This window comes from Dendropsophus ebraccatus, chromosome 2 (genome assembly GCF_027789765.1).
Source record: "Dendropsophus ebraccatus isolate aDenEbr1 chromosome 2, aDenEbr1.pat, whole genome shotgun sequence".
Lineage (NCBI taxonomy): Eukaryota > Metazoa > Chordata > Amphibia > Anura > Hylidae > Dendropsophus > Dendropsophus ebraccatus.
Window position 1 is genome coordinate 189,303,111 of NC_091455.1, and position 19,121 is coordinate 189,322,231.

The following is a 19,121-nucleotide window of genomic DNA, read 5'->3' on the forward strand; positions in this document are numbered from 1 at the left end:
TGTATAATGATTTATGCTGACGGACAGGACCACAATGCCGCTCTCATTTGAATACATTTGCCTAAATAGCTTTTTTTTTTTTTTTTTTTTTTTTTTTTAAATATAGCTATTAGGCCTTTTGTAGGAACAAAAAACAACTCTTTTTGATCTGAGCTGTCACATACTGAGCGGACTGGCTGATTTGAAGCTCATAAGAATCATGTAAAATCTCGACAGGTCACCGTATAATATATTCAGCTACACAACTAAAGAGAACACTACATGCGGGAGTAGGAGTTTATTTCTGATCATTGATCCATCGCTGGTCAGAGATGACAACTTGAGACAAGACGACCTGTGACCAGAGGAAACCTCTACATGAATATTAATAGAAACAAAGTCATACCAGAAGACTTCACCTTACTCCTCGATCATACAGTTGTCAAGCTGTCTACACGATAATAGCAAAGTGTGCATCCTCATAAGTAGTCATCAAACCCTTAGAAAGAATTACGAGGGTATGGCAAGACAGTAGGTGTGACTGACAGTAGATGTATAAGGAAAAATACTATTGCCTTGCTTAAAGGAGAAGTCAGGTGAAAAGTATTGTATTGCCCCTAAAAAGTTATACAAATGACTAATATTCACTTTTTATGGGAAATGCACACAAAGTGCATTTCTTCCCTGCACTTAGTACTGCATAAAGGCTTCACTTCCTGGATAAAATGGTGATGTCACGACCCGACTCCCAGAGCAGTGCAGGCTGTGGCTGCTGGAGAAAATGATGGCAGGGGGATGCTCAGTGTCCCCCCAGTGCCCTGTGTCCCTCAGTGTCCCCCTGCCCTCATCCTCTCCCGTAATAAGTGTATATTGGTGATTTGTATAACTTTTGGAAGGCAATACAATACTTTAATGAAAATTTTCACCGGACTTCTCCTTTAATATATACAGACGATGATCAACTATGGTGAAATTAATTGTAAGTGTGGCCGGCTGCACTAAGGGCCTTATTACACAGGACGATTATCGTTCGAAAAATCGTTAGATCATTCGGATTTGAACAATAATCGTTTAGTGTAAAAGCAGACAACGATTAAACGAACAACGAAAAATGGTTAGTCGTTTGATAGAGTTTGGACCTATTTTTATTGTTGATCGTTTGCATGGAATAAGACGTTGTTCGCAGTAGCAACAAACGCAGTAGCGACAAGACAACCGTAAGAATGATCATAAGTAATGATCATCGTTCAGTGTAATCGGGCAAACGATTTCAGGTTGTTCGCAATAGCAATCGTTTATCGTTGAAAAATCACTTAGTGTAAGAGTACCCTAAAGGTTCTGCAAACTAGTACTGATCACCATGATTGGCGATTGTTTACGGCCTCAGGTCTGGTAAATTTAGAAAGGCCTTCACTTATTGGCCAGAAGTGTTGCTAGAAACGATAATTGGCCCATGTAAAAGTGACAGTGATCAGCCAAAGAGCCGTAAAACGCCCCATCCTTGGCTGATCGCATCTTTCGGCCAGGCTTCAAAATTTATCGTTATTGGCTGCACATCTCCCTGTGTAAACAGATGTGAAGCCAATAGTGAAGGAAAACTGACAGCACAGATATGCATATATTTGTGCTGTCAGCTTTCAGATCACAAGCAGTGCATACTTACCTTCTGCGCTGCTGTGCGATGCTTCATCCCTTTCTCCCCACCTCCTGCATTTTTTTCAAGCAAATTTTCAATGGCCCATTGACTTTATTGGAAAAAAACCACATCATGAACTGACGGGTTAATCTGAAATCAATGTGATTTGGAATTTACATGGATTTTGATGCAGAATCAAACATACACTTACGGCTCAAACAGTTGATAAAATTTTACCCACTAAACAACCCAAAACCTTTGAGAATTTTTTTTTTTATCTACGATATATATACCAAATAAACTGTTTATTATTGAATGCTATTTCAGGCCATTTCTTGAGCTGTAAAAAAATATATTTTAGTCCATTTTTGCATTGTTTATATGCCCAAAAAATAGATGAATAAAAAAAAAGTGTGAAAATACAGCCTAATCGTTTAATGATAGTTGTAATGAAAGGGCCCTATTACACGGGACAATTATCGTGCGAAAAAATCGTTATATTGTTTATATTTAAACGATAATCGTTCTGTGTAATTGCAGACAACGATCGAAAAATCGTTCGTGTGTCGTTGATCGTTGATTTAGAGCTGAACCTAAAATTATCGTTAATCGTTCGCTGTAAGTCGACATTCGTGCGCTCAAGTTCCGCATTTGTTCACTAATCGTTCAGTGTAATTGCACATTGTTCATTGTTTTGCTGGGATCAGATGGAATAAACGATCATAGTAACGATCATAGTAACAATCGTAAATAACGACTATCGTTCTGTGTAATATGGTGAACGATTAAGTTAACGATCTTTTATCGTTAGTCGTAAAAAAATTGCTCCTTGTAATATGATCCTTACTGTAATGCAATGTACCGTCCTAAAAAAAAAAAAGGAGGCTCCAGGTTTAGAAAAAAAAAGAAAGGAATAGACACAGCTCTCTAAGTCCAGGGCTTAAGGGGTTACTGATATGCTTTAAGAACCAGGGAACAAGCCGGCCAGGCTCAGTATAGAACAATCCATGTCTTTCATGCAAAGTCTATTTCCCCCAAATAGAAACCTCATTACTTTACTCAATGACAAAGTCAACAAATGCAGACAGCGCCTCGGGAGGAGGATCCTCAAGAGGAGGCTGAATGGCAGAGTCAATAGATGCACTGGACCTATTCAAATACACCCCGTCTCTTTCATTACACTGTGTTTTCTCTTTGTATACCATTGTGCCTACTGCTTAATCTCAAAATCTTCCCCGTACCTGCTTTCTGCTCCAGTCTGTGAACCATCAGACATTATTAGGCCGTGGTGCTGAGCACGCACCTTCCCTTACACCAGAGGCGCCTCTGTCTTCTATCAGCATTCAGGAGAGGCCCCGTCATCCGCTAGGCCCGACTCCTGACACACACAGAGGACGATCATGCAACACATTAAAAAAAACAAAAAAATTCTTCTATGGTCAAGGTCATTATCTGCAGATACTTTTTTTTCTTTTGCTCTTATGTGACATCATCAAATTCAGCCCCGATGATGTCATATGGAATAGGATACATCTGTCATTTACTATAACCGATCAATTTAGCATGGTTTATAATGGGGTCCTAGAAAACACGCTAATTTTTTTAAGGGGATTTTTCACCATTATTCATATCGGGGAGGACTAGCTGTTTAGTTGGGCTTGATTCACATTGGGGGAAATTTATCCAACATGGTGTAAAGTGACACTGGCTCAGTTGCCCCTAGCAACCAATCAGATTCCACCTTTCATTCCTCACAGACTCTTTGGGAAATGAAAAGTGGAATCTGATTGGTTGCTAGGGGCAACTGAGCCAGTTTCACTTGACACCATGTTTGATAATTCTCCCCATTGTGTTTTTTTCTGTCTGTTTAACGGATCTGTTTAAAAGGAAAATATTTTTCTTTCAAATTAATTGTTTTCAGAAAGTTACATATATTTGTCATTTACTTCTATTTATCTCAAATTTCAAATATCCCATACTTATCAGCTGCTGTATGTCCGGCAGGAAGTGGTGTATTCTATTCAGTCTGATAAAGTGCTCTCTGCTGCCACTTCTGTCCATGTCAGGAACTGTCCAGAGCAATAGTAAATCCTCATAGAAAACCTCTCCTGCTCTAGACAGTTCCTGACATGGACAGAGGTGGCAGCAGAGAGCACTGTATCAGACTGAATAGAATACACCACTTCCTGCAGGACATACAGCAGCTGATAAGACTTGAAAGTTTTAAATAGTATTACTTTCTGACACCAGTTGATTTGAAAGAAAAGATTTTTGGCGGATTACCCCTTTAATGGAAAATGGATAAAAAACGGATGAATTTGTCGACATCCAACAGATCAAAAGGCATCATTTTTGTGGCTGACCACGTTCTTGTATACGCTAGTAAAACCAATGCCTTTTGAATCTTTTTTTTTTTTATAATGGAAGTCAATAGAAGAATGGATCAAAACGGATGCACACAATTGCATCCTTTTTTTTTTTTAGGGTGCGTTCACACCTACAGGATCTGCAGCTGATTTTCTGCAGCAGATTTCAGTTAAATAACTGAACACAGCATCAAATCTGATGCTGTGTTCAGTTATTTAACTGAAATCTGCTGCAGAAAATCAGCTGCAGATCCTGTAGGTGTGAACGCACCATTAATCAGTTTTTCCCATTAAACGGACAGCAAAAACGGATAAGTGGATTTCCCAAAGTTCGGGAGCTGCACGGAGCGGGCAGACAGCGGGAGTCAGATGCCGATAGTTCAGGTTCATACGAACCCGAACTTCAGGTAATCGGCTCATCTCTAGTGTGAACCCAGCCTTATCTATATTGTCAGACACAAAAAGAAAGTATCTACCTATCTTATATGACTGATAGTGGAACTGAATTTTTCAGATTGTTATTTCCGTGGTACCAGATTGCCCAATGTGCTTCTCCATGAAAAGGAAAGTTGATGACCTAGGACTACTTAAAAATAGTTGGTTATGATTTCAAGGGCTTTTTCAGGCTTATAGAAACATGTCTGCTTTATTCCAGAAACTGTGCCACTCTTGTCCTCAGTTTAGCAGCTCAGTTTTGGAGCTGAATTGTAATATCACATACAGCCTAAAGACAGGGGTGGCACTGTTTTTGAAAGAAAGTAGCTGTTTTGTTTTGTTTGCTATTCCTGGATAACCCCTTTAAGAGTTCCTTTTGAAGAAAGTGATTTACAGTGTGCTGTCCCTTTAAAATCTGAAGAATGCAGGACTTGGGACCCAGCTGTCAGTAAAGAACAGCTTCCAATACAGGACTATTAGCACAATTTGCCCTCTATATTAGCTCCTTTAGAAACTCTTGTGAGTGAGTTCTGATCTCTCAGTGCCAAACATCAGTCCACGTGGGTGAGAGCAGCATCGCTGTCCTTAAAAACACAGTGGTGACCATTGTTGAGCAATGCTGCTACAGCCTGCCAGCCGCATGGACCCCTGCTATTGTCCTACCCAAGGTCATTTCCCATACACAATGGGGATAATGCAGTGACAGTGAGAAGCCAAAAAAAAAGAAGGAATGAACTGTGTCCCTCACTGGAGCGGAACCCCTGCCAAGATGAGGAATGACATTACGCTGCCAGTCTGACTCAACACTCATGTGGCACTGACACTGCCAACAAGTCAAAGAAAAAGGCATAAATCTATAACAAAGGTTAGTTGTATGCAAATTCCAAAACCTTTTAGGAATACAAAAAAAGGAAACTCTACTAACCTTACAGAGGTTTGCACAGTACATACAATTTTTATATTCTCACCTTTAATCAAAACCATCATCAATTAACGTAAAATAATCAAAAATCCCACTGTTATATCTAATTGTTCGATGAGGCTGCGTTCACACTGCGTTTTTGCAATACGTTTTTTTTTCATCAGTTTTTTGCGTGCATCCGTTTTGATCCGTTTTTCCATTGACTTCCATTGTAAAAAAAAAAAAAACGGATCAAAACAGATCTGTTTTTTTTTTAAGGACACAAAAAAAACGTCCACAAAAAAATGGACACAAAAAAAACGTGCGTCCAATAAAGAAAAACTGGTCCGTTTTTTTTTTTTTTTTTTTACAATGGAAATCAATGGAAAAACAGATCAAAACAGATGCACACAAATGCATCCGTTTTTGCAAAAAACAGATGAAAAAAAAACGGACTGCAAAAACTGAACCTAGCCTGAGCATAGTGACGGCAGATCTATCAATACAGCCGCAAGAGAAGGGGTCACACTGCTTTCTTTAGGCTCCTGAATGGCAATATATGACTAGTCAGATTCATCACTCAGATCTATAGCGTATAGGTGGAATGATGATGACAAGAGTAATCCTTCAAAGAATATAGTATCACTGGATGAAAAAAAAATACAAGATATAAGGCGCTTAGGGCACCGGGCCCAGTTCAAAAATCCACGATAAGAACACCAAGGCGACACTTCCACAATTAGGGCCCTTGCACACTAAGGAAATCATGCGGATAACTTGCCTCGGATTCCGTCGCTCCCCCCACCCCCAAGCTCTAATTTAAATTTTCACTGGTTCCATAGGATTTATTCTATGGTCAGGCGGATTACATGCCAATTCTTTGGGTGGACCGCTAAATTCAATCAAGCATAGAATGGAGTCTATGGGATGGACAGAGAGTCAAGCAGGAGCGCACACGAAATCCGCGGCAAGCTATCCGCATGATTTCCTTAGTGTGCAAGGGCCCTTAGTGCCCCCTTTTTCAGTTATAAAAGCAGAGGGTTGTTACACCTCAAGTGTTGCAAGTATACTATATAAAGGGAAACCTATAGTGCTGTCCTGGTGTTCTCATCAAGGCCACGGTGATCCTGTCACATGGAACGTTTACTTTTACATTTTATTTATAATATTTACATTTGAATCACTTGTATTTACAAACAGAATGTAAACCTGACCATGTTCTACTGGAAGTTCTCCTCTGTATGGTGTAATGGTCAGGAAAAGTACATGTTAAATGGAGGATGTGACTTATGCCTAACATTACCATCCAGCCCCTATAGACTAATATGGGATCCACTTACCAGATACCTTGTGAACTTTATTTTTAGGTGGGACTGTCTGACTCTGTAATATGTATAGGGGCTACTAAATACTCCCCCACAGATGATCCCTGGGGGAGTGAAAAGGGTGGTGCTGTCATCTGAACCTGAGTGTGCGGCATTTGATTACCAGTAGTTGAAGAAGTTTTATGCCGCCCTAAGAGTCCCTCAAAATAGGCCTATGGCTGTATCCATATTTTCCAGGCCGCCTTAGGGCTGCATCCAACTTCTTCAGCTACAGGTAACCCAATGCTGCACGCTCAGGTTTAATTAAAGCTAACAACTACTGAAAGTGTATGGGCTCCTTTAACTAATAATAAAACATTATGTTATCTATTGAGCAAAGTGACACTGGATTATTTTGTGAGGTTATTCAAAAGTGACAACAAATAAGTGACAGAACCGCGTCTATGGTATCGGAGGATCACAGAAAACAAGAACAGGACATTCCCCTCTGCATTTATTATATAACCATATTACGGCCTCCCTCAGGAATCAATAGGAAACACAAGAGTCTCTGTTAATAAGCAGGACAACATGAGTGGGAGGCCTGGAGATCAGAACATTGCATAGAATACTAGGAGAGGGCCCATATAAGTTTTGCCCTGAGAATTCTTTACCTAGAAGATTCATGAGACTGTAGTAACTCAGTATTCTTCAAAGCAGCGCAGACGTCTACAGAGAGTGGCATGCACATTGCATCAGCCCATGGAAGCCTCAGCTGATCAGCTGCCCAGCGAGTGGAAAAAACTCCCAGACAATTTCAGGAAACACCCTGGCAAGCTCCATTGAGCTGCAACCACAGAAAGAACGTTCCTTCTCAAAAAATAAAACACCCATTTAAAGTATTTTCCATTAACACCTTCTTCATAATTTACCAAACGTATAACCAAAATGGCATTTGTGCAGCAGGGTCTCCCATAATCCTATCCCATGATTTTTTTTTTTCATTTTATTTCCAGCATGGAATATAGATCTGTTTTAATTGACCAAAAATAAAAAATAAAAACTAGACTAAATGGCTTCCACTGAAATGATGTGTTTTATAGAGTCTAGATGGTGCACATGTGAAAGGCTATAGCCTGTTGCAGTCACTCTCGCAGCATAGTGTGCGTGTGATTTGTGTAGCACATTTTGCACTCCATTTACGGAAGACCTGTTCGCTCTCCTGTCTGGTTTAGTAACTATTGTACTTTTTATTGTATTTCCTATAAAATAACAATTGGACCATCTATTCTTAGAGCTATGTCTTGTATTGTTGCGTTTTTATTCTTCTTGAAAATGTCTAAATAAATGGACAACTTGGGGTTAACTATTCCTCTTCAGCCCCCGGCTGTTGCAAAACTACAATGACCATCATGCCTGGACAGTAAAAGCCAAAGCTTTGGCTGTCCAAACATGATGCAAACTGTAGTTTTGCAACGGCTGGAGGGCCTGAGGTTCCCAATCCCAGCATTACAGTTCTAGGCTATGTTAACACTATGTAAAAACAACGGCCACTGTTGTGCAAATAATGGCCGTTGTTTCAAAAATAAAAGCCGTTGTTTTTACATAGTGTGAACCTAGCCTTATCAACAACAGAGGTTATTTGGAACTCAAAACAATGGCCACTGTTTTGAGGAATAAACAACGACCGTTGTTTTGAATGAAAATTGCATTAAAGTCTACGGACAACGGCTGGAAACAATTGACATGAATATTATTTTGATGGCCTAGAAAACAATGTCCGTGTTAAATACACTGTGTGAAACGACGGCCGTCGTTTGCATTGACTTTAATGCTAAGCATTGCAGTATGAAAAGAGCGTCTGTTGTTCTAATTGGAAACAACTGCCGTTCTTTTCATAAAAAAAGTGCGTTGTGTGAACATAGCCTAAAGGTGATGCAAGCCGATGTGGACATGCTACCATGCACTTATCTCGGCTTATTCTCCCAACCAATAAAAACTTTTGCCATGTTAAAAGTTTACTTTAAAGTGACTGTACCACCAGGCCCAGGCCGACCAACCCCCAGTGGGAAGAAACCCCCTGCCCCACCATGACGTGACTCCATTAGAATCAATGGAACCCTATCATAGAGGGGCGGGGGGTTCCTCTCACTAAGGGTGGGTCAGCCCGCCTCCAGTGCTTCAGCCTGGGCCTGGTGGTACACTCACTTTAATGACGGTGCCTATTTAAGACACCTCACAGCCAATTCATTTATATTCCAGAAGTGATAAAAGAGACACAGCACAATGCAAAGGTCTAAGAAAAGGTGGAAAATCTTTATGGGGTATAAAGTATTTACTAAAAGTGACATGTCAGGGGGACGACAGGTCCCCCTTAAAGGGAACTTGTCACCATGAAAACACAGTCCAATCTACCAACATCATGTTACAAAGTAGGGGGAGCTGAGAAGATCCAGTATCACTTGTCACCTATTGATAGAAATCTCTGCTCATTCTGGGATTAAGAGTCCAGTGGGCGGTCTGACTCATTGATTGACAGCACTGGACTTCTAAAAATCGAGAATGTAAAGGGATTTAAATGGATAAAATATCGACCTGCTTTATATCATGACGATGTCAGGGCATATATTTTTGAAAAAAGGGTAACAATGAGTTTTCACTTCATGTGTCTCGACCCGGGGACACAGTGAGGGTCAAACGTGGGGGATCAGTGTATTTAATCCAGCATGTCCTCCTTTAAAAATTTTTTATCCTGCCAGACGACCCCTTTAAATCATTTAAAAAAAAAAAAAAGTTACAACTAAATGCAACAAAAAGAAGACCATATATCTCCAATTCAGCCATACATTACAAAGGTTTGCCCATATAAAGAAATCTAACTGTGCAAGTCAATGGAGTCAATGTCATTGAGAAATTCCTGTGTAAGCTATACACGACTTCACACAGATCCTCGGCAGCTGAATGACAGCCATACTCCCTCTTTATATTCTGTCCACGTTATCAGGGAGAGGCGGCTTCATTGGTGGCTGTAGAGCAAGGTCCTTCAAGGAGATGGCATAAATGGGCAAAGCCGAAAAAAAAAATATATATATACAGTATATAGGATACAATAAAACATGACAATACCTAAATCACTAAAAACTGTTGTAGTGTATACACAAATATCCAGCCATAGATAATTGAGGAGGCAGAGGAAGGAACGTATATACGGTGTAACTAGTTGTTGTTTTATAGCAGCTCTTATATGAAAGAGTTGTCTGTGGTGAAACCCCCTTTAAGCAATAGGAGGCTCTCCGCAGATTTATCTAAATTGTTGACATCACAAAGTCATGAGACAAAAAAGGATGAAAGAAAAAAAAAATGGAGTTATCCTGACTCCCAGCCAAGATCTGCAATCCCCACCCTTTTATGTGATGTTAAATACAATATCAATGTCTAACGCCCCTCCTCGCCGCTGCTGATGGGGCTGGCATGGCGTGAATTCATCTTCTTGGCAGAGGGTCCCTCTAAGACGGTTATAATAGGGGGAAAAAACAACATAAAAATGCCATCTAGATTCCGAGGATTCAGAATCCTTATGACCCAAGGGGTCAGGGTGACTATTTATGGACGGGAAAGGGGGGGGGCACGGAGTTGGGGTCAAAGTCAACAGTTTGAATAGACAAGTATGTACAGAATAGAGGTCGGTTTTAGCCTCTTCTCCAGATTGGACATAATTGAAAAGTTAATCTGAGTTATTATGCTGCGATGTAACAAACGGACCTCAGCTACATAGAGACCATAGCTTCCGGGACACAACCCTGACAGCTGATCATCCCATAAACGTAAGCCTCTCGCACTGTCACCCAGAGGCCCCTAACCAGTCAAAAGGATCACATATTGTACTACAAATAACCTGCTCCGGCACAGGTTTTTTTTTTCTCTTTTAACTTGTTCAGTTCATGTCTTCTTGTAACACTGTTTTTTATATCTATATTTATATATTTTTGTCATATATAAATTATAAATATATATATGTCTCTCTCTCTCTCTCTCTCTCTCTATATATATATATATATATATATATATATATAAAGTAGGTGGACAGTATGTGTAATAGGGATATGCCATTGGGGAGATTTAACAAACATGGTGTAAAGTGAAACTGGCTCAGTCGCCCCTAGCAACCAATCAGATTCCACCTTTCCACCTTTTCCAAAGAGTCTGTGAGGAAAGAAAGGTGGAATCTGATTGGTTGCTAGGGGCTGATAAATCTCCCCAATGACATATCCCTATTACACATAGGGGGAGATTTATCAAACATGGTGTAAAGTGAAACTGGCTCAGTTGCCCCTAGCAACCAGTCAGATTCCACCTTTCATTCCTCACAGACTTTTTGCAAAATGAAAGATGGAATCTGATTGGTTGCTAGGGGCAACTGAGCCAGTTTCACTTTACACCATGTTTGATAAATCTTCCCCATACTGTCCACCTACTTTTGAACCACCCTGTATATATATATATATATATATATATATATATATATATATATATATATATATAATAGCAAGAAATTGCAGCACTTCCAAAGTAGTGAAAAAAAAACTGGTGGTTTATTTGGTGTAGCAAATAACAAAATTCAGCAACGTTTCTGTCTCATCACGAGACCTTTCTCAAGCAAGGTCTCGTGATGAGACAGAAACGTTGCTGAATTTTGTTATTTGCTACACCAAATAAACCACCAGTTTTTTTTCACTACTTTGGAAGTGCTGCAATTTCTTGCTATTATTGAAGAGGAGACGTGATCCAGTCTCCATTGCTGGCACTCCGAGCACTTACTCCTGAGAGTGCACTCCGTTCTGTTGTTTATATATATATATATATATATATATATATATGACCAACCTATTGACTATTAGCTCAGATAGGTTCAGATTTATAACACTAATGGCCAGTGCACAGTATAGACCATCAAAGTCTGATCGGTGGGTACTGACACCGGCACCACTTGCCATTCAAGTGAATGGGGGGGCCCCTGTCGTATAGTGGTGGTGCTGGTTACCTGCAGCTCAGCTCCTATTGCACTAAATGGGAGCTGAAGTGCTGTAACTCAGTTGATGCTGCAGGGCTTCCGGGAACCATTTACTGTATGTTAGTGCTGTTACAGTATTGGTGCTGTTACAATAGTTCCCCTGGACAGCTGGCGCCCAGCAAATCAGACATTTTTGGCCAATCCTATAGACAGGCCATCAGTGTTAAAAACCTGGAAACCCCTTCAAGCAATGAGCTGAAATCTGTACAAAGAACATGGCAGCAAGTGTTAAATTTCCCTGCAACGCCACCACAGGTGAAATAAAGCATTACGCAATACCAAGTGAATTCAATGGGCTGCTAGTACAGTACACAGCGCTCGCTCCTCCAGAAGTGGGAGACACTCTCTGTAACCGCTGTCTGCTCTGGATAACAGATGTGTGACCTTAATGAGGAATCTCAGTCTATAAAATTAGAATTCCCTAACAGAGTATGTTTTGTAAAGCAGAGAATAACCCCTTCAAGTGCAGCCATGTGCTTTAAAGGGATTATCCCAAGACCACAGAATAGGTGTTAACTAGCTTATCATTGGGGTCTGACTGCTAGGACCCCCACTAACCACAACAACTGGTGGTCCTTTGTCCCCAAGTGAATAAAGCAGCAGCATTGTGCTCTGCTACTGCTCGCTTTCCATTTATTCTTAAAGGGGCTTACAAACATAGCTGGAAATAGCCCTTTAAGGGTGCGTTCACACGTACAGGATCTGCAGCAGATTTAATGACGCAGATTTGAATCTGCAGCAGATTTCCTGGTCCAGATTGGATTTGCCTTGAATTTGCAACTTCAAATCTGCGCCATCAAATCTGCTGCAGATCCTGTACGTGTGAACACACCCTAAGGGTGCGTTCACACCTACAGGATCCGCAGCAGATCTGCAGCAGATCCGCAGCAGATTTGATGGTGCAGATTTGATGCTGTGTTCAGTTATTTATTTGAAATCTGCTGCGGATCTGCTGCGTAAGTGTGAACGTACCCAAAAAATATATTCACAAACAGCGTGCAGTAGATAGGCTAGATGTGAATATATCATAAGTCTATTTACCTTCTATACAAGCTGGGTGACAACCAACATAGCTTCCAGTGTTTTAAATGTAGTTTAGGGTAGCTTCACACACACCTTATCGCAGTGGATTTTCTGTAGTGGATCCACAGCGGATTTGATTTAAAGAACTGAACACAGCATCAAATCTGCTGCGGATCTTGTAAGTGTGAATGCACCCTTAATGGAGAAATCTGAAGAATCATACTATTGGTAAAGTCATAGAGGAACATATCCTGTGAGACAGAGCATGATAGGAGTAGTAGTTTTGTTAGTCGTAAACACTGTTATAGGGATTTAACCACTAATATATAGTTATAACATGGGGGACATACAGTATGTGAAACTAAAAGTGACAATCCTGAAATAGAAGCTGAAGCTGTGATCATAACCCTCAGCGATCAGCTGATCTCTGGCCTCATCTGTAGCATTATATTAATGGACTAATGTAATGCAAGGACAGATTCACTAATATAGCGCTAAAGCTGCAGGCATATATAAGTCTATATGCATTCTATATAGTACACAACAATGATTCCTTCTATCATAAAAACTTCCACCAGGGTACAGGCCGCAGCCCCCTCCTTATTGTAAAGATAAGGGCAATGTCTCGGCTACTAGACACCCAATAGAAAAGAACAAAAACCTATCCAAGCGACAACACGACTTATCAATCCATATTCTTCCGCTCCAGGACTTTGCCCGTGACAGTTCATTACGTACAGCACATAGAGAATGGAAGGTGACATAATATGTTTGCACAGACAGCAGATAATACCACGCCGGTATACGTATCCGTCTTATCCTCTGACCTATAATCTGCCTACAGCACTCGACACCTGTACACAACAGCATTTAGAGGCCTGAGGCTTCACACATAGCAGTACCATGCCATATAGATAATACTGCCCTGCTATATTGCAAGCGTTGCATTGCAGGTTTTTTTTTAACACCTGTACAAAATAGCAAGTGAAATGACCATCATAACATGAGGTTTTGTTTCACTCCCTCTTTTTTATATTATACATTTTACACTTCTATAATTGTAGTTTTTACAAGTATTTTAAATGTATTTTTTTTTCTGGCAAGTCCAATAGACAAATCTATGAGAAAATGCAGAGAGAAAAAAAAATGCTATACCAAGAGAATGATAAATAAATTAAAAAAAAGGCAAACAAAAACACCTCAATGCAAAATGGAATGTTAGTATAAAAACACCTTAAAAATACTGTGTGTGCGTGTGTGTATCTATCCTTAGGGTGGTATTACACGGCCGAGCAGGGCCCGATAATACCTGTAAACGAGCGCTGATCTGCTAGATCGTCGCTCCTTTACTGGGCCTATTACACAGCCCGATAATCGTTTAGCAAGAGCTGCAAGGACATCATTACCGATGTCCTTGCAGTCCTTGCTAAACTGGCATACATTACCCATCCACGTTCCAGGGCTGTTCCTGCCGTCCACTTCTCCCGGGGTCCCGCACGCGCTCTAGCTTCACATCGGCCTGTCAGCTGATAGGCCGCTCAGCCAATCACAGGCCGGGACCGCCGCGGCCTGTGATTGGCTGAGCGGCCTATCAGCTGACCGGGCGATGTGAAGTTAGAGCGCGCGCGGGACCCCGGGAGAAGCGGACGTCAGGAGCAGCACTGGAACATGGATGGGTAATGTATATCGTTAGTCGCCACCCGTGCACCGCTATTACACGCAGCGGTGCGCGGTCAGCGCCCGACAAAAATAGGTTCTAACCTATATCAACGATCAGCCGATGATCGTTGTCATCAGCTGATCGTTGCATTTATTACAAGGAGCGATAATCGGCCAAATCGGGCCAATTTGGCCGATTATCGTTCCGTGTAATAGGGCCCTTAGACTACCTTAAGAGTACTACAAATCTATCCTACTGACTTGCAAAAACAGTGCCACCCCTGCCCTCCGGTTGTGTATGGTCTTAAAATTCAGCTCCATTTGCTTTAATGGAATTTTACTGCAAAACCCCACACCCAAGCTGAGGACAACAGTGATGCTGTTTCTGGAAGAAGGTGGCCATGTTTTTCAAATCAAAAGGGAACACAATACAGTGGCGCCTTGCATTACGAGCATAATTCGTTCTGGGACCATGCTTGTAACTCAAATCCAGCTATGAAGAGATTACCCCCCACAGTCCTGTCCCCTGATGCAAGCCCCAGTCTGGAGTAGATCTGCTGTGATTTGGAAGGTGAGGGAGACTTCCTGGGTCACAGTACAGTGCTGTAGACCCCACTATGCTCTGACCCAGTCACAATTCAGAAAAACTGTGAGCACTTAAACCAAAACGCTCTCCAAGTTACTCTTAAACCAAGGTACCACTGTAAATGTTTTTCTAAACCTATATAACCCCTTTAAAGGGAATCAATCAGCAGTTTAGAAGTATCTTACCTGCTGATATGTCCCTATAGCGCACAGGGGAGCTGAGGATGAAGGTAAGTTTCTTCCGTTCATTACCAGTGCCGTTTTCCTGTTCTTTGCAGATGAATCTGTATGTTAATGAGGCAGTTTGGTGCATTGGGGGTGGGACTACTGCTCTCAGTGCATCGGTCCACCCTGGCTGGCCTGCCCTTCTAATAAATATTGGGGGCAACACTATGCAGTGACATCACTCCGAGCCTCATCACTAAAGAGCGCCAGAAAAATATTCATTAGAAGGAGTGGGCCAGCCTAGCAGATTGGCCTAATTTACATAAGAATTAATTACAAAGTACATAAAAACAGCGCAGACGGGGGGTGGGGGGTAGCTTTAGGACCAATAAAAAAAAAAAAGCATAAAACAATTAAGGTATATGAAGGAGGTGTACCTGCAATACAGAGGCCAGATATACATAGAATATATTTGAAGAAATATAGTAATAAGTAATAAAATCCCTTGAAGCCAGTCTACACCATCCATCTCTTTCCATGAAAACATTGAAATAAATGCCTGTGCCGTAATGTAGAAAACGGATTACGCAGCATTTCTCCTCACATACATTATGGGTAAATAGCGCTCCTCCAGTCGTCTTCTGCTTCTATTTAGAAATTTCTCAACATGGACGAGTCATTGCTATAAAACCTAATGTGGAGATGTCCCTGAGGACATTGTATTACTACGGTTGTGTAGTCTTGCCTGATTTTTCGAGCCATTTTACTCCCAGGCTGTATGAATGTCAAATAAAACCCAGAAACAGCAACAAACATGGTAGAGGTCGGCGGGGACTATGCATTTATAAGGAGGCTGAGTGACTCTATGACAAAGTGATTTATCCAAAGCAGCTATAAGGCCTCATTCACATTACGCTTCACACTGTCGCTGTCAGTATGGGTACAGACAGGTACTCTGACTACGACAACGTGTTCATAGGATTTAAAGGGGACTACGTTGGGTCTTCTATTTCCCAGTACACAGAGGCTATGCTTCTGTGGACATATATTGGAGTAAAAAGTTCTCAACATGATTCCTAGGCAACACATATGGCTGCTATTACAACAGGGATGATGTCTCTTGAAGGTAACGGCAGCCATTGCCAAACACAGATGTCACTAAGGCTATGTTGAAATCTGTGTTGTCCATGTTTTGAAGGGATCAGATCAGGGGAAGAGGGAACCTGCGGCCTTTCACCAGTGCAAAACTACAATTCCCATCATGCCTTCAGCTGTCTAGGCATGATGGGAGTTGTAGTTTTGAACCAGGTGAAGAGCCGCAGGTTCCCTTTCCCTGATCTACATGAATCGATCCTGTAAATAAACACACGTCGCCAAATCTATGTCCGTCACCACAGACTTCAATGCAAAAATGTAAACAGACCTTCCGTTTTTTTTCCGTTTTAAATCAAATAAACAACTGCACTGAATGGGATTGGTTCACGTTTTTTTCTGAAACCAGGCCGTAACGCATGTGCGATATCAGCCTAAGGCCCTGTTCACACACGCGTCGGAAGTTCCCTTAGGATCTTTCAACGCACGTTACGGACAAAATAACGTGCCATACAGTGCTATTTTGTCTGGTGAAATGCTGTACACTTGGTAAACATTATTACATCGTCACGGTGATATTCAGCGCCGCTGCCATTTTCATGGCAGAACGACGCAAATGTTTAACGTATACGTGAATGAACGCTAAAAAGCAACTTTTTTACCAAAAAGAGGCCAAATCAAAGACTTATATGTACACAAGTGACTTATTATATTGATCAATATAAATATCGTATTTATGGTATATACCCGATAAGTGCCCACACTGCACTGGCACCATGTGACAGGATAGGTAATACATCTGGCACAGAACCGTGTATCTAATTCTACACGGTGAGATGGAATCACCCTCCTAAATCTATGTGATTTCGTCGCCTAATAGGTTAAATCCGCCACGTGGTCTAATCCACTTTCCTGTTCTAAAAAGCATGGCGGCGTTACATAGGTGGTGAACGCCACGCTAGGCCCTGATCCCATGTTATTGCCAAACCTTTGATTGAAATTCCATTAGGATTGTGACAACGGAAAATAATCTCTCTCTATGACAAAAACAAGAACACGGACGACCAAACCCTGAGAGAAAAAAAAAACAAAACAAAAAAACAGTCCCATAAATCCTTAAAAAAAAATAATAATAATAATAATAATAATAAAAATCCATAATCATAATCCAATCTATTAACATTCAGGAAAAAAAAACTCCCGTCTGAAGGATAAAAGTCAAAAAACCTAAAACAGGTTGGCGTTGGGACTATTTAAAGATGGCTTCTCGGTAAATGGGGATGCTGCAAGCAGGGTTGCCATGGTGATGCCAGCAATACTTTCGCTCCTTCGCTTTAGACATGGAATGTTGTAATTGAGATTGATTCCAGACAGTAAACAAATGTGACTCCGGGAGATAAAATTATTTCGGGGTTTTTTATAGATTTTTTTTTTATTTTTTTTAGCTATTTACAGAGCATTTTTTTTTTATCCAGTTTATTGGATATTAGGAAAAGAAAGAGGAGGAGGAGAAAGAGGAGGAGGATTAATGGCAGTAAACTGAGGCAAATCCAGGCGGCAGGAAACAAAGAAGTGACAGCTATATTTTGCACCTATTGTGGATACGTAAAGATACAAGGATACATAATGTCCGCCTGGCATAGAGCACAACACAGGGGGGTGGGGGCATGTCAGATGTCTGGTGACATTGGGGGGGGGGGGCTTGCTGTAAATGATATTTTTAGGACATGTAGGATGGGAGGCATGAACATAATCCGCGTCCACAAACCAAGTGATGATGAAGAGGATGAGGATGATATTCCATAGAGCCCATCTATCACCCCCTGGCACTTAGGGAGCTCAGTATGACAGCGGCATTAACCCTTTCCCATCACCATCCCAACCAGCCAGGAGGGATCTGGCCCTGCTTGACAGGCTGGGTTAACCCTGTCATCACCAGGAGGGGGATCAGCATGTCATCAGCTAGGGGGGGGGAGCACAGAAAGGGTTAAGCAGCCCCTTCCCAGCAACAGAGATGGATGCTATGGAGGGATCTGCAGTAACATGGGAGGGAAAGCTGCAGTCATCCCAGGATCAGCGGATGGAGAGGGGTTTTACCTTCAGACAGCTCCAGCTCCAGCTCTGCCAGCCTGGCTCTCACCTCCAGGGGAAGGGACACACTGTCCAGGCTGCGATCAGCCATTCTCCAGCTTTAGTATTGGGGTTCAAGCGATGAGCACTGAGTCTCCCCCCAGCTCTGTCTTTGTCAGGCTCTCTCCTCAGCCAGGCATGGGAGGCAGGGAGGAGGGGGATGCAGAGGAAATGCACTGATTTGCTGCTGCCAGTGATGGGGAAGGTGCCGAGGCTTCTCCTCTGTCACTTCCCAGGGAGAGCAGGGCTGCAGTGCATCAGGCCACAGCACACAAAGCAGCAGACGGGCAGCCCACCCTGGCAGCTCTGCAGATCATTCTCTGAGAGCTGCTCTCTCTTTCCAGTGAGGAAGAGGAGGGAGGGGCTAGAGGAGTCATGCACACATATAGACAGTGCGCCTTAAAGACGCAGTGCCATGCACTCTGTGCCCCCTCCTGCTGCAGGCTGGCTCACTGCATGCCCTGCTGCTGCAGCTGCTGCATCACCCTCACCGTGGGTGCTGCAGCTCTCCATTGGTGCTGCTCCCACGTGGATAGACAGTCATGTGACCCAGAGTTGACATCACACGAGTGGGAAGCAAGTGGAAATGTTACATTTTTTAATCTCCTTTATTTTGTCCCCCAGCCCAGGTCTGCCACACAGGGTTCACAAGCAGCAGGGGGGTAAGAAGGAACTATGGAACATAGGAATGGGGGGGTCCACTCCAACAGGACCAGCTATGGCTGCAAGCTCAGAAGATGGACGGTTCAATGGGCAGGGATAATGCACACAGTGA

General features: G+C 41.9%; 1 protein-coding gene across 5 annotated transcripts in view; it reads right to left on the minus strand.

Annotated features, from left to right (window-relative positions):
• DIP2C (disco interacting protein 2 homolog C) overlaps positions 1–18,683 on the minus strand; it is a 344,281-nt gene extending 325,598 nt beyond the window's left edge. For all 5 annotated transcript variants that reach the window (XM_069958918.1, XM_069958921.1, XM_069958917.1 and 2 more), the window contains exon 1: positions 18,314–18,683. In XM_069958918.1, the coding sequence (XP_069815019.1) occupies positions 18,314–18,398 (85 nt within the window). In that variant the 5' untranslated portion in view covers positions 18,399–18,683. The remainder of the gene's footprint in view (positions 1–18,313) is intronic.
• Between the last annotated feature and the right edge of the window lie 438 nt (positions 18,684–19,121).